The sequence below is a fragment of the Amblyomma americanum genome, chromosome 8 (genome assembly GCF_052857255.1).
Source record: "Amblyomma americanum isolate KBUSLIRL-KWMA chromosome 8, ASM5285725v1, whole genome shotgun sequence".
NCBI lineage: Eukaryota > Metazoa > Arthropoda > Arachnida > Ixodida > Ixodidae > Amblyomma > Amblyomma americanum.
The window spans coordinates 43,040,931-43,066,559 of NC_135504.1; the positions used below are offsets into that span (position 1 = coordinate 43,040,931).

Genomic DNA, 25,629 nt, shown 5'->3' on the forward strand with positions numbered 1-25,629 from the left:
GAGGTACGGCGTTTACGGCACAGCTCATGCGCGACGTGTTCGAGCTCAGTCACACGAACCATCGCAAAACTACTGCCTATCACCCACAGACGAACGGGCTCACAGAGAGACTCAACAGAACGATCGCCGACATGATCGCAATGTACATAGACTCGCAGCACAAAACCTGGGACGAGATTCTCCCGTACGTCACATACGCTTACAACACGGCCACCCAGGAGACGACCCGATTTACACCATTTCGTCTGGTCTACGGACGTGACGTTCAGACGATGCTGGATGCAATGCTTCCATGCAGCACTGATGACCACCCACTCACGCCAGACGCCGAGCAGTTCGCTCAGCGCGCCGAGGAAGCACGTCAACTTGCCCGTCTTCACATTCAGCGGCAGCAGGGCACGGATGCACGCCGCTACAACCTCCGTCATCGGCACGTCGAATACCATCCGGGAGACCAAGTTTGGGTGTGGACCCCGGTACGCCGCCCAGGCTTGTCTGAAAAACTGATGTGCCGTTACTTTGGACCGTACCGAGTTTTGCGCCGAGTCACCGAAGTGACCTACGAAGTTCTTCCTGACGGGACTGTGCAGCCTCAGCGTCGTCCACCCCGCTCTGAGGTTGTGCACGTTGTCCGCATGAAACCCTACTTCACGCGGTAATGGATAGTACGCTCAGTGTTCTGCTAGTTTTCGCGTGGGACACCTTCGCCCACCTCCCTTGTACATTTTTGTGTGCTTGTGCTGTTTTTTTTTTCTCTTTCCACTGCCCATACTGCAACCCCGCTTTTGGTTTTCTTTTTTTTTGGAGGGGGAGTAATGCCACCTGGTGTTCTCAGGTGGCGCTGAAGTGTCTTCGAAGACGTTGAAGTGTCTCGCGCTGGCTGGCTGGCTGCTTGCTGTATTCTGCTGGTTAGCGACCTGTCTCCCTGTTTTCCGTTACAATATTAAGCTAATTAGGCGATATTGATGTCTAGCATGTTCTACTCATCAACCGCTTTACGAATATGCCACTAGTTATACGATTACGTCAGGGTAATTAAGTATAAGGAAATAAATTTAAGCCTAACCATAACTAAATATTAACTTCATTAGTTAATATTGGTGCCTACCTTGTTCTACTCATCTTTTGGCTTGTAAATATCTAATTTGTTTTATGATAACCTCACCAATTACTCAGTTATAAGCTATTAAACATAGTCAAGTGACTAGTTAATCACGACATCAGAAAATCAGTGACGTCACCAATCAATCACCAATTGGGTTGCTATATTCATTTACTAATGGTGCTGCCGTGTTAAATTCCTCGCATAGAAAATTTCCTGCCGGAAGCAGGTAGTAGCCGACCTCTTAATAATAATAGTAATTGGTTTTTGGGGAAAGGAAATGGCGCAATATCTGTCTCATATATCGTTGGACACCTTGACCGCGCCGTAAGGGAAGGGATAAAGAAGGGAGTGAAAGAAGAAAGGAAGAAATCAGTGCCGTAGTGGAGGGCTCCGCAATAATTTCGACCACCTGGGCATCTTTAACGTGCACTGACATCGCACAGCACACGGACGCTTTTTGCGTTTTGCCTCCATAAAAACGCAGCCGCCACGGTCGGGTTCGAACCTCGGAACTCCGGATCAGCGCCCAAGCGCCCTAACAACTGACCTACCGCGGCGGGTAGTAGCTAAATTGCAGCTAATGTTTTTGATCAAATACTCGCTGTATCGCCTTCATTGTTAAAACACAGACACAGCATAGTGTGTTCGTGCTAATACGGTCGAAATACGAATTGTGAGATTGCTTTCTTTTATTTGCATAACGGCAATGTATCAAAACTCGTCGTTATTTTCACGCTTCAAGTTGTCATCACTTCATCGATTATATTTTATTTTGGTGAAGGTAGCGGGAAGGTGGAGGAAAAGGCACTCGTGCACGACGCCTCGTTGAACATCTGGCTGCCCAGATTCTTGTAGAAGTCGACGATCTTTCTCAGCGCCTTCAAGCGGCTGTTTTCGCCGAACTTGTTTATCGAGCCACACTCGTTGGCGTAGTCGTCATAGTCGACGTCGTAGGCAGCGATGCCGAATGTTACGTCCCGTTCCTGATACTTCACCTTGCACAACTGCAATTAGGGAGTAAGAAAAACGAAAGTGTCACTCGCAGTTATTAAAATTGGATTCCACACTCCTCAGAGAAATACGTGGAAATTCTTTTACGATTATCAAAAAAAATACATTTTAAAAATTTGTAATAAAGAAACATGACATTATTTGCATGCCATGCATCTGCTCCGCGAAGGCTCGTGATAACATATTGAGGTTAACAAAGTGAACGACAGAGAAAAAAAAAAACCTCATGGTGCTCGCCAACGTTTCTTTTCGCCGGTCAACGCAGTTTCGCAGTATTGCGGTTTTTGCAGTTTTGCAGTTCGCAGTTCGCATGGTTGCAGGTCGCACTTTCGCAAGTCAACCTGTTAATTAACTTTAGCAACCATCATACCTGGACAAGATTCCCCCAATGAACGCTTTGTCCAGACGAAAACAAGTCTATTGTACGAAACGATGGCAAGCGCTCCGACATTTTCTCTCCCTTGTTCCCTTTGTGATTATCAAGAACCATCTGACCAACCTCTTTGTACCATGAACTATTGATATTCAGATGGAAACCTTTCTTTCACCAGCTACGAGAAGGACCAGTGGCCAGAACATTCTCGGCCCGCATCTTAACATCGGTTGGAACGACTCTCTGGAGGGGACTTTGAGTAACGATGTGGAGAGAGTACACACAATTAGTCCGTCTCGTTGTCCGGATTAGATGTGGGTATGGAATACGACACACAATAGGCATAGCACATACTAGGACGGATCACTCGATGGTGGCAACCTCACACTACTCTAGTCGAGGGCAGTTCGCTTTCCAACGAACCCCTGTCTTAGTGCGCTTGAAAACTTTGTACTACGCAGCCTATATGGTGTTTGTGGCTGCTCTCTCTGCTTGAGGAGCCTACGCTATGAGCGGCTTTCCTTAACTGCAAACAACGCTGGGCATGCAACGCCGCTTTTGTTGTTTCACGTGTCACCGCGCTTTGCCGCTTTTGCTTTTTGAGATGATCAGTGCGCTGAGTGTCCTCAGTTGATTTCGATATTTGCCGCGACGTAGTGCCTGGTCGCTCTTCATCCGCCATAGCGAGCCGTTTCGCTTTCGAGGCCACCCTGTTATCTCAATTTGTGGTTACGAAAATCCGCCCGTGTCCACGCATAGAAGATTTCAAGTGTTCCCTCAAACGACTGCACTGGAGAGATGCGGCGGCCGCTGAACTGTCTTCAAGCGCTTGGAAGCGCCGAACAAACGGAAGAAAGTCGAGGGAGACGACATATATAGCGCGACAGGCTGTTTATTTATTTATTGGTATACTATCTGAAATACAAAACATCTTGGACCCATAGCCAAAGGCTAGTGGCGGCTCCACACAAACGTAGGCTTAATATGCAGCTTTTGCAATATAATTACCCAACAAAATATTTGACGAAATACTCAACAAAGTAAGCACTTTTACACTTAAAAGGTTTGAATCCTTTTCGCGGTTAAAGCATTTTTTTTTTACTGGCTACCATTGTAGGAAAAAGTCCTAAATTTTCGGTTAAGTTTACCTTCATGTACGGCCTCAAATGGGCGGTGGTTCCCGCATTATATTCGCACATATTTGCCGATAAATGACCAAAAATCATTTAAAGCCTAATGTGGACTAAGAAATCTAAATCTGCAACTAGGCTAAAATATATATGTATTAAACAATTTCATAGCATTGATATTTTCTGAAGTTTTTCATAATAAATCTGCGGCGAATAAGATAGCACTAAGCAACACTAGCGAGCCAAAATAAATTCCTGCATAAGGTAACCACAGTAGTACTTTCTCTTATCTCCCTTAAAAGCTCAGGCGTGTGCAATCCGTCAAATAAACTTATATGTATTACTAGACATTCCTTATGAATTCGAGGCATTTCGCTCGGACTTAGATTTCTATTAAGACAGAAGGGGCCAAGCAATTCTTCAGCATCTGCTTTATACTAGCTATGAACGGAAGGACACTTAAAAGTTTAATTCTGGCCTGTATTTTCTGCGGCATTTGTAACGCCAAATTAGTTAAAAAGTTATTAAAAAAATCATTTGATGTTATGATTAAGAAATTGTACAAATAATGCTTCAAGGATAATTTGAGAAAAAACCATCAGAGGCATCCTTGCTAAAGCCTCAGAAAAGACCTATGCAGCACTGCAAGGCGGGGAAAATTTCGGAACGGTCCTTTAAAAGGAACCGGCCTTTACATCCATGTAAACGTTTTGCCGTAGCGCAATTCCCAGAACATGAGTAGCTTGTGTACTGCTCCATACGTCATTCCTAAACCACACTATAGCTTGTTTGAACAGCGCCAAACTCCAGAAATAAATCATTAATCATTCATTTAATTATTTATCCATTTAGTGAATGATTCTTTGGTTACTCGGCTGAATAACATTTGACTGACCAATTGATGATTGAAGCAATTGTTCGATTGATTGATTTATTAAATGAATGATTGATTGATTTAGTGCGAGAGGGGGGGGGATGAGTAAGGGTGAGGAAGCGCGCGCCTCGATTCGGAAGTATTACAAACGCTGCTGCACGCCTGATGTTATAACATTTTTTTTTAAATGTTAATTTCGATCAAGTGCACCCTAGATATATGGGCAATATTTCAATTCATTGTGGGCTTGCTCTAGAAGCATACTATGAACGATCTCCGCAAAACTCAATTTTCTCACATAGACCGTAACTAAATCCTAAAGAAGATATGCAGGAAGCCACTTACTTTGGCGGCCAGTCCATCTTCGTTGTCGTACGTGAACGCAGACCGGTTTGTGCTTTCGTAAGTCAGCACGGCGTAGTGTTGGGGTTCGTACCTGAGGTTGTACTGGTAATTTCGGTCCTTGCACACCTGGTAGAGAAACGTATGAAAGTTTCCGTCATCAGTGGAGACGACGGTACCGTTGCACGAACTGCGGAGGGACTTGCGCCATGCTTTTTCTTAATTCATATTCTTTAGTAAACTGCGGATGAAACATCACCTTGCACAAACGGCTGAGGAACACTGCTTTTCTCACATCCCCTGCATTTCCTATTTGTAAATAGCATGACGTTTGCTGCAACGAAGTGTTGGTGTCTTTCAGGTAGGAGAGGAGAAAAGAGCTTTACCCGTATTGCAGGAGCAGCGAAATAAAAGACCGAATTCCTTAAAACTGTTCGGCTTTCCAGTTTCGCGAAAGAAGACCGCACGCTTAAGGCGATGCTTTTTACTCGAGTGTTACGTAGTTGAGGCCATTGGATGTGAAAGCGCCATTTTCTTGAGTGTGTGCTGTTTTAATTATTTTTCTTTTTTATCCTAAAAACTTTGCTTCTTTTTACTGCTCGTTTCTGTTCATTTACACTATGTCCATGTACTGTTAATAGTGCAGCGCAAGCGGACTGGCATTAAAAGGTGAGAGATGGAGGCACAATTACAGAGCAGGTTCTTTTCTAGTTGAAAACTACAACGTTGTTTATTTGTTCAAATAATGACGCCCTCTATACGGATATCCTTCAGCCCTATTGTGAATATGAAAGCGCATCGCTGTCCTCGAAAACCATAAGTATGTTAAACAATAAGTTAAGTCTCTCACAACAAGACTGCCTCAAATTTGATCGTCGTAAACGTTACCAAAATGGTGCGGCCACATTTAAAAAAACCCAAGCCAAATTTTTCATGATCGCATGCCCTGCTGAAGTCAATAGAATCACTTTAGGGCACTTAGTACACATCGCCAATAGCACAATCATCTCCATATCGAGCTCAGTTTTAGTATAAACCCACGCAAATAAAAGAAGGCCCTTCTAGGGACACCAGGGGCCTATATTTTGGTATTTTGTGGTATATTATGATGCTAACGACCGCGCTGTTTGCTTTAGAGGAAGTCTTTTAAATACCTCTCTCAGGAATAGAGAATTGCTTCCATACAATGAATTCACAGACAAGTGCGCACTCCAGAACACATGCAGGCTCCTCCAGCATCACCATCCTCGTGACTTTGCCCACTGCAGGTCAAAGGCTTCTTCCATGTATCTCCAATTGCCTTTGTCCTGTGCCAGCTGAGAACTTCATAATCTCATCTACCCACCAAATTTTCTGCGCCCCCTGCTAAGCTTGCCTTCTCTTGAAGTTCACTCCGTCCCCCTTAAGGACAAGTGTGCACCCCTGAATGTACGGTCGCTCACACATAGAGACACTTCCAGAAGGTGAACAAAACGTAGCAACGTCGACATCCCCTTAAGATGTGCCCACCAGAGGCTAGACCTGTAGACTACGCAGTGGCGCTCCCTCACCTCAGCGTAGCTGCCGAACGACGTCGCTGAGGGGTTGAGCTCACACCGGGAGAAGAAATCCAGTGGCTGTCCCGGATAGACCGTCGTCCAGCGCCCCTTCATCGTAACGGAAAGCAGCGCGTGTGTGGGCACCTGTTTCCTCTCCAGCTCTCGGAGAGCTTGAGGGCCAGCCGTCTGGGAGACAAAACATGCTCAGGAGATTACACCTCGGGGGTGCCACTACAGTTTGCTGAGTTTCAGGACACTAATCTTGAAAATCGGCTTTGGAAGTGCACAGATGGCTTTATCCGCATAGTTATAAGAACGTGAGCATACTAGCTGATATAGAAAAACGGGTAAAGTTTGCTAATTATACTGCTAAATAAACAGACCGACAGCAGACTGAAATGTGTCATGAGACAGCGATGCAAATGAAAGCTGTTGCCTGACATTTTATAACTGAGTGCCGTAATATGGGAGAAACAACAAATTTGCGATATTATTTGGGCATTGGATATCGCAGGAAAGAACCTGCCGCGAAATCACGCGGTTGAACGTTGACATTTCTGTATCCCACATTTGGAACAGTGCTGAGACAAACACTACTGACGTATTATTATAAAATTGTGTTTTACCTTTCGGTGCTATTTGACAAAATATATTATATTTTACGCTGTCTGCCGTGTGCCCTTTATCGTAAAGTAAGGCTTCCTTGGAATTGCTCATTAAGTGCCCTTAAATTTGCTTTAGCGGTGACCGAACAGTGTTTTGCATCTGTTGAATAAGGCGGTGACTACGGCCCACTAAATATATGATCAGGAAAATATATGCCTCGGCGCTGTAACAGCTTTTGTTGTGATATGTCTAATGGATGCTGTACAAGGTGTTTCAACGAGCACTTCAAAAATTCCGAAAAATATGAAGTTCAGATAGGAAGAAAATCATATTTTTGAATTTGCTCTTGTTGCCTGCCTTTCGCCTCAGCAGAGTGGCAACTCTGCTGCAATGTGATCGAAAGCTTGGTAAAGTTTAGGTCGAAGCTCGGTTAGGTCCGAGCTTCGTAGCCCTCCATTTGTTTGCGCACTTCGTGGCAACACTCATACGCGCAGAGTGGGAAGCTCACGTCTCTAGCTCACTCTATTTGCCTCTATTTCTAGCTTACCTCATTTAATGACAACCACTTCTGAAAGGAATTGCAAAACTTCTGTATTTTTTTAGCGAGCAATTCTGAAACACACGCCCTAGAACGTACGGTACCTGCTATGTACAGAAGGCGCCGAGAGCTTCCAGCATAAAAGGCCTGCTTTTCTGCACCTTATCTTAACACTTGAAAAGCTAAGAACTCGTCACTGTTCTGATGTATGAGGATAATAGTTCACTGGCCTATAACATATGCAGATTTTGTGGTTCGGGATGGTCTAACTTATCAGGCTTCTCATGTGCAACAATAGTACGTCTTCTATTTGTATAGTACGAAGCATTTGTGGTTAGAAGTTATCGTAAATCCTCTCTATATGGCTCAAAAGAAGATCTTAACTCGTGAAAATTCTTGGCAGCCCCTCTTGGCCCATTTCTCTTGAGCTCCTGTGTTTATCCTATCTGTGGCGTCCCGTACAAGGTGGCTCTGGTTTCTAACAATATGATGAAGTGAGCTTACGATACACTACTGCGTTAATATCCTACTGCACACAGATTTGCAATGCCAATTTCTTGGCTTAGCGACGACATTTAGTGTGCTCTTGCGCAAGCTCCTATTGTGACAATAGAGCTGATCCTGTAACAACCAGTCTGTTGTCGGAAGACTACTGTACAAAGGCCGTTCCTACAATAACACAAGCACTATGTATGCCAATCGGACATCCTCCAAAGAACCTGCTCTACCTTCTGCCTTCTAAATGCAAGATAAATGTTCCTCTTATCTAAAGGCGAATAACGTTTGTCCTCAGTCAGGTGCGCCAACTCACCAATTCGTAAAGGTAGGTCGTCCGGAGCTGAGGTGGCAAGGCAACCGCTGATAGACGGGTGGGGGGCATGACAGCGCAGTTGTCAACCGTGTTGTCGCCAAATTGGTAGTGGCCGTACACAACTATGTAGTTTGGAATAAACTGGAGCCGCCTGCAGGTAAACACAGCTAGTCAGCCCTGACGAAAATGCTCTGTCCAGACATTTCACATGCACATTTCATTGATTCTATTGAGTGGAACGAATGCGGCCCTGTGAAATATCTGCATCCGTGGCGGCTAGCTATAGAAACGTATATAAATGATCTGTATAAATGTGATGATTAACGGTTAACTACTGCATTTCAATAACCCAGGTAATAAGCGCGCAGGAGTAGCTTTCTCGAGTTCGCCACTGTTGAGAATATTATGATCAAAAACGTAAAGCATGAGCTGAAGAAATCAAATTTCTGCTTTCACTCAGTCATATCTGAGACATGCGGCTTAGCTTCTTTCATGGGCTACGTTTATGAATTGCATGTCCCTGTGAAGTGTGCCCCAAATCTTTGTGCCTTTTATTTTTTTGTTTCTGGATTACCTTTAAACTGTCTTGTGCTTCTATTTTTTTTTAGCTCCGAACCTCTTTCTGGTAACTTAAGCTGGAGTTCCTTGCTGCATTTCAAATACTTGGATAGCTGCAAAACGCTTCGTGGTTTGTAACCAATGGAAAAGGAAGTTTGCATGCAATTTTTTACATGGCTCTGTATTTAGTACAGTCGAGGTCATAACGTAGCTTAGGCCGACGGTTCCGTAAGCACGCGCGCAATCATCAAATTTCTGTAGTTTTAAGGTAGTGTAACTTAATGTGGAAATTTACTCTTTTTAATAAAATACGAATTGCGAGCCACAACTAAATAAGCAACAACAGAGAATTCATGTCGCCTTCCCTTAAAGCCTTTTAGATCACTATTATACAGGCCGCTCTTTTTTTAACCGCTTAGTCGTTATTACTTACCCGCCGCGGTGGCTAAGTGGTAATGGTGCTCGCCATCGTAGCACGATTTCCAGATGGTAGTTAATGCCTCCATTAAAAAAATACTTATGAATGGTGGCCAAATGCCGTCGCTCATTCAATTAACAAAATGGCGCCGTTTGCGAGGAAGCCGAAGGCTGGAGCGGGATCAAGTTTAATGAATAACGGTTGCCTATTGCCCAGTATCGCTGCTGAGAACCGTGCTGCGAGTCTGATATTGCCTCATAAGAAACACGAAACTATTGATCCGTCTTTCAGTTTTGAGGTGAATGGCGCCGTCGTTATTGTAAACTATGTTTACGCTAGCATCCATCGGTATATCTGGTAACAATGAGGTTATGTCTGAATGCAAGGCCGGGTCGGAACCTTTCCAAACAAAGATTAATCGCTGTGTTCAAACATCTGTTCAGTTGCCTAGGTTTCCTTTACTAATCCTAGTACTCTCATTTCGCATTTTTACCAAGCCTATATTTCCATCTACATTACAGGAGAGTTTGACTTTCAATTTCTTCTAAGGTAGATGTTTATAACATTAACTCTATAGCTGCTTTTCTTGTGGTACAAATGTGGGAAATATTGTTTGTTTTTAGCTACCTTATTCCAATAACTGATAACCATACTTTCTGTGTCCACACCGCGTGAAAAGTATTTCTACCGATCCCTATAATTTCCTTCGAAGCACTTTGCAGCTTTGAGTTTGTGTTTTACGGTCCTTTTCAACTTTCGTGAAATGTACTGCGCGTCATGGCTTATGCTGATATTGATACTCTTACTAGTTGCATCTCATCATTGAAAATTGGTTTTTGGGAAAAGGAAATGGCGCAGTATCTCTCTCACATCTCGGCGGACACCTGAACCCCACCGTAAGGGAAGGGATTAGGGAGGGACTGAGAGAAGAAAGGAAGAAACAGGTGCCTTAGTGGAGGACTCCGGAATAATTTTGACCACCTGGGGATCTATAACTTGCGCTGACAAGCGCAAAGCACAGAGGGAGCATTTGCGTTTCGCCTCCATCAAGATACGGCCGCCACGGTCGGGTCCGAACCCGGGTATTCTGGATCAGTAGCCGAGCACCCCAACCAACTGAGCCACCGCGGCGGGTTCTCATCATTTTATCTCGTGGTTTCCGTGATCTGGCGGCACGTATTTAAACCTTTGGCTTGCAGAGAATTCTTACGAGGACATTTTCTTGGTGCGGCACGCCCTGCGCCATGTGAGCGCTGTGATGTTATGCAAATACGAAAAAACCTTTCCTTACTCGTTCTAGCTGGCAGGTGTGAAAGAAAACGCAATGGGGTCACGTTAAATGTTCACGTTTTAAGTCAGTCACAGGCAGATATTAAGTGCGACAGTTTTGGTGGTTATCTGCCGAGGAAAGTTGCTGGTTCTACCATGTTGCTGCATCTTGAAGGAAGTACAGCTTTCCCGGGGAAAAATTTTGAAAATTGGAATATTGTAAGACGCTGTAATCAAAATATTGAAGGTAATGGTCCAATATTCTGATATTTTGCAAAATCTGTCTTTTAAGGTGTTTCTTGCGATCACATCGATCAGTTAAGACTACCATAGAAAACCGATGGCGAACTCTTTTGACGATAGCAAGAACATCAATAAAAAAATACAGGTATGCCTTAGGGTGGCTTGCGGATATATTCATTGTTGAAGTGAAATCGTACATTTTATGGGGTAATTGAGTTCATAAACAGCTTTCCGCTCAGAAACCTTTTTGTCCAGAATTGCTGGGTATGTATGAACCCCCCAGTGAACAGCTCAAGAAGTGTACTACAAATGTGAGACGTGAAACAGAATGTTCTCTAGAGCACTGCTAACAAGTTATCTTGCTTGTTATCCATACTTCTCCTACCTCATATCTCAGGCTTAAAACTATTGCTGAAATAACGCGTTAACAACACTTCGAACATAACTCACTTAAACTCTTCGTCCAAGAAGTACATCCACTGCCTGCCAGGAGCTGGCACGGCGAGAACTGTGAGCGGCTGGTGGCCTAGCGCCCTCTGGGACTGGCCAAGGTTATCCAGCTCCTGTGAGAGAGAAAAGTGCAGAGAAACCAGCTGCTTCCTAATTTTATTCATTTAATTACACCGCGTGCCCAGGCAGCTGCCTTGTTTTTCAAGAACTACAGTCCTGCACGACAAAATTACATTGATCGCAGTATATTTTCAGCAAGTATGAAGCTATAACATAGCCGCATAACATCTCTTCTCCGGGTTTTAATTACTTTTCTCTACAAATATTTGCAGCATATTCAGTGGAAGATTACTGCTGTTCAGTGGCTTCTTGAGTTCTCGACAAATGTCACTAACGCAGTTTAGATATCTTACACTACCAGTGATTGAGGGATAGACAAGAAACAGCTTTTCAACTGCCAATCTCCAATCGCCACAATCTCATCGGCTCCTGGCACGACAGCGAGTATGACAACAGTAGTCAGATTGTAGGTGCTTATGGTACCTCTTTAATTGGCTCGCTTTACATGCTTAGTGGCATGTCTACTTGTGAATGTCAACGTATCCAGTAACCTTGGCATGTGTACATAAGTAAATAAATTTCTTTCTAATCAGAGCGCACCTGACTGCAGATCAATCAATATTCATATGCCGATGTAGAGAAAGGTTAGATGTTTCTTTTCGCAACTAGATTAAAAAAAGATTCCCTATGCATTTCTCATGCTAAGCACTTGCAAGTGATGGCCTTTTGTGGTCATTGCGTTAATGCCAGTGGAAGAAAAACATGCTCGGTAGAGTCACGCTATCCGGAAGATTACGTGGGCAACTGCTGACGCCGGTCAGGGTGCATTGGACGGAATCAAGGTGTTTTAATTGTTACAGGACGCTTAGATAACCATGCGACAGTGAACGGTACCCTGAGCCGGTACATGGCCGTCGTCATTTGATTTCTGGACGAGTTTGCGGGAGTGTCCAGTATTCCGGTGTGGTAGATGCCGCTTTGCCAGAACAGCTCCAGGGGACCCGGGTTGGTTTTCTTGAGATCGTTTCCCAGCCGATCCATGTGCCTGCATAGATGTGACGTGGCGCGATGGGTCCATAGGTGGAATACGTTGGTAAAAAATTGGCAGTGGCTTAACTTGGCTAAACCTGGAATTCAGCAAAAAGCAATCACGTTTGCTAAGCGTCTGAGGCTGCTCCATGGCAGCTCCACTTTTCGCTCGCGACAGCCGTTCTATATATACCACCGGAACACGTGGCTATGGCGTGGTATCACATGGTTTTACGACACCCCCCATCGGATATCATCACGTGGCTTCACATGGCCTCATTGGATGTTCCTAAGCTTAAAGGTCAACCCAAAGTTCACCCAATGTCAAAGGTCAAAGATCAGTGGTCAAAGATGAAAGGTCAGAGCTCGCAGGTGAACTAAATGTCATGGGTCAAGTGTCGCCACATGGTTGCAGCGCCTCCACCGCCACGGCGCCGCAACGCTGAAGGCTCGGAATGCTACCGTATTGTAGCTGTCGCTACAAAACAGTGCTCTCGGAGCTCATGTACTAAATCGAGAACGTTCGAATGCCCTAACAACTCACAATATCATTGGTGCACTCACTGAAACTCAAACGCCACACCCAAAGTTGTCCGAGTGTATCTTGTGGCAGCCCGCAAGAATGTGTATCCGACTCAAAAGGACTACCACCGTAGAGGAAGTTTGCGTTGTTCGCATAGATGGAGTCGTAGAAGGCGACGTCGCAGAGGCCGTCGCTCGTCATCACTGCATCTGACGTCGTCCTTCGGCCGTACGTGCAGAACAGCTTCTCCGGCCCGACACCTGCACACGTTCGTGCCAATACTTACGGCCAAGCGCGTACACCGTGCTAAGAGATGAAGGAAACGATAGAATGCTAATGATCGTCATCATCATCAGCCTGGCTACACCCACTACAGGGAAAAAGCTTCTCCCATGTCTCTCCAATTAACCCTGTCCTTTGCCAGCTGGGCCCAGCCTATGTCTGCCAACTCCATAATCTCATCCGCCCACCTGACCTTCTGCCGCCCACTGCTACGCTTGCCTTCTCTTGGAATCCACTCCGTTACCCTTAAGGACCAGCGGATATCTTGCCTTCTTATTCTAATGATGAAAATGATACGCAGTTTAATTTTATTTGTTCCTGGGCAGGTTGTCCAAAGTGTGCCGTGGCAAACGTGTCAGTAAGTTTGATGATGATGATGATGATGATGGTGGTGAATTTTTATGGCCCAAGGGGATCTGCGCCCAAAGAGCGTCATGGCACAAGGTTGTTTCTTCTACTCAAGTTGGTGTCAACGGCCCCGTTCCCAAGTATTTCACCCTAAAGGCGAGCACCAGGTAGGACAAAGCTTGTACCCATTGTATCACCGGTGGCTACCCGGTGGCACTGGGGATCGAACCCTGCACCTGCGCACGCGAGGCGGATGCTCACATGACTAGAGCACCCCTGCGGTCAGTGTCTGGAACTTCCTTAGAAGCATTTCATCCCACTCATGTGCAACGTTCTAAGACAACGACTTTGAAAATTGAAAATTGTCTCATACTGCTACGGAAATATTGAAGATAATGGTCTATTTTTTTTCTGATATGTAGCAAAATCGTTCTGTCAGAGAGTTTCCATCGATCGTATCGAGTAGTCAAGACTGCCATAGAAAACCGAAGGGGACCACTTTTGACGTTAGCAAAACGTTAATAATAAAAACGCAAGACAGCCGTCAGGTGATCTGCGGACATATTTATTGTTTTAGGGAAATCTTACATATGAAAAAAAATAGCGTTCATAAACGATTTTCCAATCAAAAATGCTTCGGTACAGAATTGTTGGGCATGGATATCGAGTTTCTCAAACAGAACAAGGGCAACATATAAAGTAAAAGGCAGATAGCGAGCAGAGAGAAGTAAGTTTCGTAAGGTCTCGAGGTCAATCTTGAGTAACTGTGTATTTTTAACCTGCACTTTCATCCTTCTCCATAAGTGCGCCTTTTTTAAATTCACGTCGGTCGATCGCGGTCCCAGTTCTGACCTGCCGAACGACTTTTACAAAGAGACCAACTTTGCCGCATCGTTGACCGAAAGGGGGCAGACGCCGTACGCTAGAGAAATTGGCCGTTGCACTCACTGATCGAAGGCGTCACACTTGTTGTTTCAGTTGCGGGATTGGCGGCTACGCGGATTTCGACGTTTCCGCGGTAGACGACCTTCGGATACCAGTTATACCCCGTGCGGTCGTCCTCCGTCGTGGTCGAAAGGGTCGAAGAAGCTGCGTGTCCGTGCAGAGAAGTTTTCATCGAGTTCGTATGAAACGTTGCGTAGCAAAACACCTCGTGTGCCCCGAACTGCAGGTGCTCTAAATAACCGTGAAATAAACTGGCAAATGAGGCAAATGATAATTACCATAATCAGCCGAATTATGTCTACTGCAGAGGAAATGCCCTCTGAAATATCTTCTATTCGTGCTGTGACAGCTGCGTCAATTTGTGACATTCCGTGTGTGCTGCGGGGATCCACGTTCGACGGCGCGGCGTGGACGGAGACCCGTGACAGCGGCATCATCAATTGCCCAGCCATGCTCTTTGAGTGACGACCGGAAAAACCGGACCCGCCGCCGCCCCGGGGAGACAGGCTTTGTCCTCCCCAATTTCCGGTTACATTCCAAGACAGGGGAGCTGTCGGCGGGCCAGAGCGCGCCGTACCACAGCCGACGCTATGCGATACCGCGAAGACGACATTCTTTCCCTCCCCCCCCCCCCCTTTGTCGTGGGCTATCGCCGGGAAGGCACCCACAGCTTCCCAGAAGGGCCGCGACGGACACCTGTCATGGCGGACAGGCAGTGCTCGCCAAGAGTGTGGAAAGACAGGCGCTAGTGAATTAGCTCCGAAGAGAGAGAGCCTGTGTATGCTCTCACTTGAGAGAGAGTGGTGGCGTTTTTGTTGTTTATTTAGTTTGTATTGTTAACAGACTCTGGGTTCGAGGCTAAGCCCAACCCAAAGGGGTGGTCCCCATCTCGCATGTTATTTTGGATTGGAGAATTGATGCTTTGGGCGGGCCACTGGAGATGACCGCCCTTGGTCCTTTGTTAATCAAGTGCTTAAAAGCACATGTAAACGGATGCAGTCCAGTCTGAGCTGGGGCTCCATGCTTAGCATGTAATGTGATGCTACTTAGGCACTAACCTGCCCGGTCGATGAGTAAAGTAGTGCAAAGTTCGTTCTGTTGTAAAATTATGCTCTGCTGTCATCATCTACAAGCTCGCCTCCTGTTCATCTTCCAAGCCGAACGACACTAGAGGAAGGGTTTGTGAACCATCCTCGAAGAAACGGACGACTATTGAAATTCTACTGCAAGCACGCTCAGGACGACATCGTTCGCGAAGAGGGCCTTCAGCGCCGAAGCCCGTCGGCGTGCAGCTTCTGCCAGCAACCGCTCGAGCCCAACTCCGGAGCCACTCCATCGCCCCCATGAAGTCGTCGGCACGTAAGCTCGGACGCCCCAGCCTCTGATGTATAACCTTAACCATGTGTAATTATTGAATATACCTGTTTGTTTAAACTGAGCCATACGGTGTCTCTTTCCCTCTCCGTCCCGTGTGGACCTGCGCATTATGGGGGTCATCACACTGGTGTCAGAAGTGGGGTTGAGTGCAGCAAAAAAGTGTTTTGTCGGACGCACTGTGCGAGGCGATTCAGAAAGACAAGGGGAGCTGCGTGGACTCAAATGTTCGGAGAACATTCTTCTGGAGGGTGAGCGAGTGTGACATTCCGTGTGTGCTGCGGGGATCCACGTTCGACGGCGCGGCGTGGACGGAGACCCGTGACAGCGGCATCATCAATTGCCCAGCCATGCTCTTTGAGTGACGACCGGAAAAACCGGACCCGCCGCCGCCCCGGGGAGACAGGCTTTGTCCTCCCCAATTTCCGGTTACATTCCAAGACAGGGGAGCTGTCGGCGGGCCAGAGCGCGCCGTACCACAGCCGACGCTATGCGATACCGCGAAGACGACATTCTTTCCCTCCCCCCCCCCCCCCCCCCTTTGTCGTGGGCTATCGCCGGGAAGGCACCCACAGCTTCCCAGAAGGGCCGCGACGGACACCTGTCATGGCGGACAGGCAGTGCTCGCCAAGAGTGTGGAAAGACAGGCGCTAGTGAATTAGCTCCGAAGAGAGAGAGCCTGTGTATGCTCTCACTTGAGAGAGAGTGGTGGCGTTTTTGTTGTTTATTTAGTTTGTATTGTTAACAGACTCTGGGTTCGAGGCTAAGCCCAACCCAAAGGGGTGGTCCCCATCTCGCATGTTATTTTGGATTGGAGAATTGATGCTTTGGGCGGGCCACTGGAGATGACCGCCCTTGGTCCTTTGTTAATCAAGTGCTTAAAAGCACATGTAAACGGATGCAGTCCAGTCTGAGCTGGGGCTCCATGCTTAGCATGTAATGTGATGCTACTTAGGCACTAACCTGCCCGGTCGATGAGTAAAGTAGTGCAAAGTTCGTTCTGTTGTAAAATTATGCTCTGCTGTCATCATCTACAAGCTCGCCTCCTGTTCATCTTCCAAGCCGAACGACACTAGAGGAAGGGTTTGTGAACCATCCTCGAAGAAACGGACGACTATTGAAATTCTACTGCAAGCACGCTCAGGACGACATCGTTCGCGAAGAGGGCCTTCAGCGCCGAAGCCCGTCGGCGTGCAGCTTCTGCCAGCAACCGCTCGAGCCCAACTCCGGAGCCACTCCATCGCCCCCATGAAGTCGTCGGCACGTAAGCTCGGACGCCCCAGCCTCTGATGTTTAACCTTAACCATGTGTAATTATTGAATATACCTGTTTGTTTAAACTGAGCCATACGGTGTCTCTTTGCCTCTCCGTCCCGTGTGGACCTGCGCATTATGGGGGTCATCACAAATTTATCCCACAAACTATCTAATATGTTATAATATATTAAAACGGAACATCGATTACTTTGACCCCTCGTTACATGCCATGCCAATTACGTCTTATAAAAACGTTTGCCAAGTTCCAATAACCTTGACAAATGCTTCGAGTTTGGGCAGCTGCTACGAAGTGCTGAATTGCAATGAACATCAAAAATTACCGATGGTTTTTAATCTCTGGCACACCCCAATTATTTCTGATGGTCGCCAAACAAGTTGGTGCAAGAAGATTAAAAATTATATCAGTGAGATTCTTCAGCCCGTAGGAAGAGAAGTTCACCAATGTGAACGTCCTTTGCCCTTTTAATAACCGTACTTTTGCAGGTCTCTCTTAATTGCAAATTAAAATATTTCCATCGATAACGTAGTCTTTCGTACTTAGAGCCGACCAATGGTGCGAATTTGGAATGTCCACGAAAGCTGGGTATAGATGAAGTACACGTATATCGGTCATAAGCATTCCCCTTATGGGAGTGACACAATCCCGCATGACGTTATAGGTGTTATGCACAGTGCAACATCAGTAGCTGTTTGTTGCCTGCTATTTATGAATAAAGAAATAAATGGCTAAATGCACTATCTATTGAATAGTGTCTCTAACGTAGAATCAGACAAAGGCTGTCCTGGGCAGACGGTGGCGCAGCCGGCGTTGTAGGAGTCAGCGCGAAGTTGTGAGGGCTTTTATGGCTTTAGTTGAAAATGAAAACGTAGTGACACCCTTACATGCATGCATGCAGGCATGCACCGTTTTCACAAAATTGCCAATTAAAGCGCACGCCGATTGTCGGGCGCCTCCTTGTGCATCCTAAAGGCTAAGAAAAGAAACAATGATACAGAAATGTCATTTAATGCGTGTCAGGTGACTCCATTATCGGTGTGCCCTTTTCAATCAAACAGTACTCGAGGAAGTACCAGGAGATTCCTCTCACCTCAGTAAAGCGCTTTAGTTGGCTCTTGGTGCTAGACTGTTTAGGCTCTCCAGTGGCTTACCTCCCCACAGAACGAAGGCCGTGATGGCCATAGAGGCGACCAAGAAAGACAGCATCGCGCACGTCAACAGCACGACGGGCTTGCCGCTGCTCTCCCTGCACCAATGAAATAAAAGCGTCTTAGGAGGACACAAACAGCACCTCGTCCACATGGGGTGTTTAAATGCGACAGCATGGTTTCGAAGGAAATGAATGTCTTCGCTAAGCACGGAGAATAGCGAGGCGAGCACGCAGCCCATAGGCCACAAAACCTCTACTTTATGGTGACAAAAGGCGAACCAACTTGATACGTTGCGTAATAACTATGCTAATCAGTGGGTGTGTCATTATAAAGGAAGAGAAACCCGATAAATATAGGAAGGGAACAAAAATTTAAAACAAAACAATGCTTCTCAATTCCAATGCTTCTCGTTCCCTCAGTAATTTCTTTTATAACTTCTATGCCAACGCTGAATCATGTTTCGTGGTCAGTGTCGAACAATTATGTTACGTCACACGTTGAAAGCAGTCTAATCTAGCCCCATGTCTCGAATGTGTCGTGTTGCTTTTGAATGTTTTTATTCCTGTGCTAGTTGTGATAGGCAGAGTACTTAGTGATTTTGGAACTCCAAATGACCTTGTCAGTGCAGTAAGAAATTCTTCGCATTGCACGTATCCAAATAACGCTGAGGCATTGTGCACAGTTCCAACCAATACTTTCCTAATTACACGGTTATAGTCGAAACAAAGGAATCGGATACTAATATATAGGAAGTTCCCAAGGCATGCTGCGTGTCTTATGTCGTTTATATTCTTCTGATGCTCCGAAATAGCAACACATGTGATAGCGCAAAGGACAGGATTGCATCCCCTGTGACAGGCATCTTCATTTTACGTGTAGGTGACAATTCTGCCCATTAGTTTTAAGCGCGATTCAGCTCCGATTACAGACGGCCATTGCTTGACAGCAATTCTTGGTAATGAATCACATTTGACACCTTTGATTTTTTTATTGCACATCTGCAGTCCGTGCAACTTCTAACGGCGTCTATCACAGCGTCTGTTAAGCGAAACGTTGCGCATTCTACTGATTTGTCGCTTTGAGCACTCGACTGGCTGCACTATTAGATACTTGCCTGCATGAAAGAGATAATCAATCTATTTGTGGAATTATTCTTGCAGAAAAAATAAATAGAAATATTTTATGCTGTCTGCTGTGTATTTGAGCATGATTTAATTACAAAACTGCTGTCCTTGATTTTACTTACCCTTTGTTCTTCGGTACTGGAAAAAAGCAAAAATAAGAAGAACACACTGTTTAGGCGCCTGGACATGCGGGCGACAAACTCTACCGAACATGAACAAATAAAACATTATCATGAGAACGAGGAAATTGCACTCTGTTTGGTTTCGAATGAACCGGAAGCAACTATCGTAAGGCATTTGTGCCGGTGAGTTTATGGCCTTTAAAAGGAGGAAGAAATATTGAAATCTGGTTACATAAGAATGATATTTTAGTCCAGTGATGAAGTAACAAAACGCTAATAGCTTTATTTCATTAAGATAAAGAACTCTTGCTCTTTGCGTGCCTTTCCATAAATTCAAAGTAACCCTCACTTATGGTCAAGAAATAAATACAGAGGTCAAGAAAATATAACGTCGCCCTGAAGCCAGATGCATTAGGCCATTGCAAGATGCAGCTTTTTTCGTAGGGTGGCATTTATAGTGTAGTTCTCGGTCGGCGTTATTTCAGATTTTTTCCCCTTTGCACCTAATTTTACTCTGTTGGCAGAAAAAAGAATCTCCGTTCCGATCGACGTCTCGGCAAATCCAGAGTGTGATCGAGGCTTTGCAGTAACGTAGGCAATTTCGCCAGCTTCTTCAGTCACTCAACACATGAGCACAGCAAATGTTCATCTACAATGAATATCACTCACTTTCTATAGCAGTACTTTTTCGCCACAAGTTAAAGAGCGGTAATAACGGTGCAATTATTTAGGCGCATACGAGCACCTGTCCGCAAAGCGGCGGCTGCATATGTTGGGAAGTTTGGGATTTTTGTTTTAACGGCGCACATTCATTTGTAAGATTGCGGACCAACCAGCAACCGTCCTTAGCGAAAACAACATGTACTATCGCCAGAAAAATGTATTCGGGATGGTACAGCACATAAAAATTAATTTAATGCTTTCACATAATCAAGTCCCCTGAACTACCTCAAGGTATCAGGAGACGTGCATGCTCTCTCAGCTTGGAAATATACCAAGCGACCGAGTTGCAGGGAGGAGCTGCAATCTTTTTTTCTGTGAACACGCTTTCAATGGACTTTTGCGGCTGATAGTAATTGAAGCAAGATATTAGTAGCAATGTGGATCATCTGTGAGGCACTTAATGAACGAAGGTGGCGAAGCGCAGTAGACCTACTGTTTGAAAGCACAAGGTGAATACATGTAGTGGGATACCTCAGTCGTTACTGTTTCCTACCTGCCGATGTTGTGGACTGGAAAGCCGTGGTCGCCTGTTCGGACGGCGCATTTCCAAATGAAGTCTGGTCAAAGTGCGTCTGTACATACGACGCTTCTGTGTGCGATGCAGGGTCGTAGCCATGCTGAACGTGTGCCTGGGCCTGAGCGGCTGGGTCGTTGTAGGCAGTGCTGTACATGACGCTGACTAGGAAGCAGATGACCTGCATATGAAACATGTCACTTCTGCACATAGGCCGCATGTATGACAGGGAGGTGTATCTGTGTTGTCTCTGTTTAAATGTCAAAGCTACCTCAGTGATAGTTCTCTGCACCTAAGCTGGACGTGTTCCCGTTAAGTGCATGGTTCATTCAATGATGCGCTTCAATATGAGAGGATTGGCTACGGAATGCAGAATCACTGGCAAGGTGTTTTCAGTGTTTTGATGTTTGCACAGAAGTAAAAAATGAAAATTTTTTTTCAGGAAAGGAAATGGCGCAGTAACTGCTTCGCATATCTCTGGGCACACGAACCGCACCGTAAGGAAAGGGATAAAGGAGGCAGTGAAAGAACAAAGGAAGTAAGAGGTGCCGCAGTGCAGGTCTCTGGAGTAACTTCGACCTCTTGGGGAGCTTTAACGTGCACTGACATCGCACAGAACACGGGCGCCTTTTGCGTTTTGCCTCCATCGAAATGCGGCCGCCGCGGTCGGGTACGCACCCGGGTACTCTTAATCAGTAGACGACCCCTTAACCACTGATGCACAGATGTTCAGTTTAGTGATGTTGAAAATCTGCTAGTAATCAGAAAAATAGCGCCGACTAAAAATTCAATATGGACATCTTGGCAGGAATTTGGAAACTTGTTCTCAACGATGGTGAACTGATAAATGCCGTCTACAGATACTGCTAATAGAAATTTAACTACAAAATTCGTTTCAGTGAAAAAATACTACTACAGCAATTGTGTATATAAACGTCTCAGTTATTGCGATTCTGACACTGCACTATCGAGTACGTCACCGGAAACGGAAATAGCTTACAAACAGAGAAATCGCCCGGTGACATCCACTAAGGATCACTTCTGGCTCAGATTGCGGATCAGGCTGACGGGGCGCAAATCAAAGGATAATGAAAAATATCCCTGGACAAACGTCTTAGTGTTCTTGAGAAGTATCGATTTTGCGAGTAATTGGCAGCTTTCCTTGCTCTACACTCGCTTTCGTGTCCATACGCTATGTAGCTTCTTGGTTAGGTGCCATAGGAATTTTCGCGGTACAATGATTGATGCGATCGGCCTAGGCGTTCTCATATTATTACGGGAAAAGGTGGAGTAGCACTCTGCATTCAAAGTTCAATGAGGGCGAAAAAGCTGCATATTTTTAACCCAGCGGCAGGGCTCTCTTAAAAGCACCTGCATCACTGCTGCTCAGTCGCATTTCACATCAGTGTTTCGTGATTAAATATTTCTAATTTCCGTGTCGTTCAGTTGGTTACTGCATGTGGGCATTCACACCATATGGAGCGCTAGCTAAGCTAACCAAACGAAACCGTACATTCCGTCCTTCATCGCGATGCATGATAGGTTCGCGAATGTAACTAAAACAGCATATTCCAATCCCTAGTAGAAACCAGGAACTGCAAGAATTCAAGCTTACAGGGCCATTCTCATGGAGACAACTAGTACAGTTGTTCAGGAACCGCAATGATCTTGGCTTACGGTCTCTTGAGATTATGTCGGCTTATAAAGCAGACACCGCGTTTAGCACCGACTTTGAAGGACATTGTAATACGCAATGTTCAGCGACAGCTAGCGTAATGTAATGGGAAGAATTAAGCTTGGTAGGAGCTAAACCTTAACACGAGCAATTTGCGCATTCTGTTACCGAGATATTTATCGGACAACCTTCCTGAATTGTCTTTTATCAACGCGAAGCTCTTCAATCGGCTAAGCGATCAAGATCCCGATCTTTGAACATATCTTGACCACAGAAATTGTCATCTGAAGGGGAGGTCGTATTGCAGCGAAAATCTCGGTAATATGCCGGAAAACCAGTTATCTCATCAGTTAACTCCGCTGAAGAGGAGGTCCAATTCATACTGGTCGCTTTTTGCAGAAGCCATGCAAGAAAGAGGCTACGGTGTGCGGTACAGCTCCGACCCTCCATGAGTAACGCGTGACCTCTGAAGGACGCCGTAGAAGATTGCTTCATCACCTAAGGTTTGTTACCGTGCGCTGACTGCGCACGCATCCAAGGAGCCGCTGTTTCTGCCGGGATTAGACTCAGCAATATTGCGCCAAAAGCATGGAACGGCAAACTCACTCACCGAGACGACGAGTCGATGGACAGACGACCTCGCAGCAGAGAAGCAATCACTCGAAGTAGGAGCACGACGGAGTATCGCGAAGTACGTAGGCCTCGTTGAAGAACAGAGCGCGCACAGCTCGAGGCTCGTGGTGCTTAGCTTCACTTCTTCTTTGGCGAATTCACGCGATAGGAAATATTGTGCTTACTAACAGCGCAGCATAAGGACACAAAAGATACGCGTTTATTCAGGAAAAGAAATACCCATTAACTGTCTGACTCTCAGTAACACTTCAACTGTGCCGTGAGGGAACAGTGAAAGCAAAAGAGTTTCGATAGAGGCGAAATGCAGAATACGCCCGTGTGACGAACTGTGCGCGTCAGTATTTAGATGAAGTAATTTAGTGAAAGGATCGAAAGGCATAGAGGTCAACCGGCGGGAAGATAACCCTGGCCTGCTACTCCACACTGGAGACGGGGGAAAGGGAAAGTAAAAGGAGAGTTGGGTGCGAATGGAGGATGATGATGCCTTAATACAATGAGTTGCTTGGGGTTGTCCCGGTTATAGAGGAGGCCATGCACACCCCGGGTACACTGATCTCGCGTAGACGACGTGAAGCACCTGCATCAAATGTCTTCCAAGTGCGGAACATGCCTTGCGCACACATGACTTCTCATTGCAGATACACCACGGACGGCTGCAGAGAACGGCTCCGCACACCCTCATATCCCGGAACAAAGGCGTGTGCAGTCGCAACACGCACTGTTGCAGAAAAACCTAAATGTACACAAACACACGTCCCAGAAAAAATGCGCATGCAGATGTGTGGTCCGCGCTGTACACCATGTAGGCGCGCACAGCACAGCACGCGCAAGTGTCACAGATGGGAATCTAGGTCTGTTTCACAGAAAAACCTGGAAACAACATTCATCGCATGCCAGCCGTCGGCATCGCCCTGGCGCCTATGGCAGTTTCCTTGGAGATACGGCAACAATCCAACTCTCTGAGAGTATTTGCAGAGGTTTTTCTAAGACAAGATATTTTCCAATCGGCAAAACTTGTATAGTGCTTTCCTGAGAGGTAGTCTGGCACGTCCCTATTGTGGGCTATGCCTAAATATGACATGGACCTTCAAAACGTTTTCCTCGAAATGACCTTCACTGAATTTGACTGCCAATGAATCTGGGTGTGTTCAGGTGGAAGACAGGCTTGGCCAAGTGTCAGCATGAAAGTGTCTCACTTCCAAAAATAGGGCTTGCCTACCCCCGAAATTTGGCGACACACCCCTGAAAAATGTTAAAACTGTGTTCAACTACGTTCGGAACCAATCTGGGTCACACAAAAATTGGCTTGGCCCCGCCCCGCGGAAGTTCGAAAATTGAGTTAAACCATATTCAGAACTGACCTGGGACACCCCTAAAATGGTCTTGGCCCACGCCCTAAATTTGGGTGCACCACACCAGAAAATTTCAATATTGAGGTGACCGAGGTTTCGAAACGACCCGGGACGCTTCCAGAATGGGTTCGGCACATCGCAAAATTTGGGTGCCCCACCGGGCCTTCGCAAAACATTTTGTGCTTCGCAATTCTAAACCACCAGCCATTTTTTTTCCTGCCAGCTGCAAGAAAAAACGCACTGTCTTCCTAGCAAGGTATTTAATTACTCACGCAAATAACCGACAGATAAATAACTTTCATCTACATTTAACATCGACGTATTTACTTAGGGCCAAGTCGGGAAAAAACGATAGTACTTTGCAGTTCGCGTTCACCGCTCGTATAGTTCACTAGGTTTCACCCTTCTTTCTTCATCTAGTAAACCAAACAGCTGACGCTCGTTACTTCAACGTCTTCCAGACGGCGGCGATCCTTTTTTTTTATAGCGTCCGCTTTTAAACGCTCGCTCCTGGCTGTAGGGCCATCGTAGGATTAGTATTAGTAGTATCAGTCGGTGTAACCGAAAGGTGGTTTTCATGGGAAAGGAGACTGCTGAGGGTTACGGTAGGAGGCGGAGGGTACGGCGAGAGTGGAGTAATGCGGGAGCGTGGTGTGGTTGCCATGGCAGCCACCCGCCCGGTGCTAACTAGTATGTGCCCAAAACCAAAAAGAGTGACCTCTAACTGCCGATTTATATGTGTCGCTCTCAAATCCCTTACCGCAATATATCGCCAATGGAAATACCTGATCAGGTGTCGCTGAATCTCGGTATACACAGCGTTAACCGTTCCGTGAGTTTCTATTAATCACAAATATAAAAAAAAACAAATATCACATCTAATTGCTTCCGTCCGGGAATCGCGCTGAGTAGATGCAAACAGAAGAGCTGAAGGGAAACAGTAAATATCTCTAATGTAAAAATTCTCGAAGCTGTATTTTGCCCAAAACCGCAGGGCAAATTATGTAGTGAAAGGGATGCCCGTTCGGGAAAAAACCCGTCACTCATCTTCGCACCAAATTCACACGAAATTTTATCCATAGACATTAACGCTAACCTTGTGAGCCTGTTTTCCTGATAAATACTACATCCAAACGTAATGCGGCACTGTTTATTTGATGCCCCGCTTCAATCATGGTATTCACTCCAGTAGGCTTTGAATGTCACCGGGATGTGCGCTTGTTTTCAATTTTT

General features: G+C 45.8%; 1 protein-coding gene across 1 annotated transcript; it reads right to left on the reverse strand.

Annotated features, from left to right (window-relative positions):
* Positions 1-1,872: 1,872 nt before the first annotated feature.
* On the reverse strand, positions 1,873-23,097 carry LOC144102345 (uncharacterized). Its single transcript, XM_077635639.1, has 12 exons — positions 23,022-23,097; positions 20,716-20,917; positions 19,500-19,515; positions 18,254-18,348; positions 14,457-14,597; positions 13,004-13,138; positions 12,221-12,453; positions 11,267-11,379; positions 8,329-8,479; positions 6,386-6,559; positions 4,839-4,964; positions 1,873-2,109 (listed from the first exon to the last, which is right to left on the reverse strand). Exons 2-12 carry the CDS (start codon positions 20,891-20,893, stop codon positions 1,873-1,875), a joined length of 1,599 nt encoding a protein of 532 aa, XP_077491765.1. The 5' UTR covers positions 20,894-20,917; positions 23,022-23,097.
* Between the last annotated feature and the right edge of the window lie 2,532 nt (positions 23,098-25,629).

Bases quoted from the DNA above. Each gene is read 5' to 3' on its own strand.
- LOC144102345 (XM_077635639.1), bottom strand. From the start codon at position 20,893: ATGTACAGCACTGCCTACAACGACCCAGCCGCTCAGGCCCAGGCACAC. The intron at 14,598-18,253 runs GTAAGCCACTGG...ACGGACACGCAG, and splicing joins GGCCTTCGTTCTGTGGGGAG to CTTCTTCGACCCTTTCGACC. The intron at 6,560-8,328 runs GTGAGTTGGCGC...TTTGTCTCCCAG, and splicing joins CGACCTACCTTTACGAATTG to ACGGCTGGCCCTCAAGCTCT.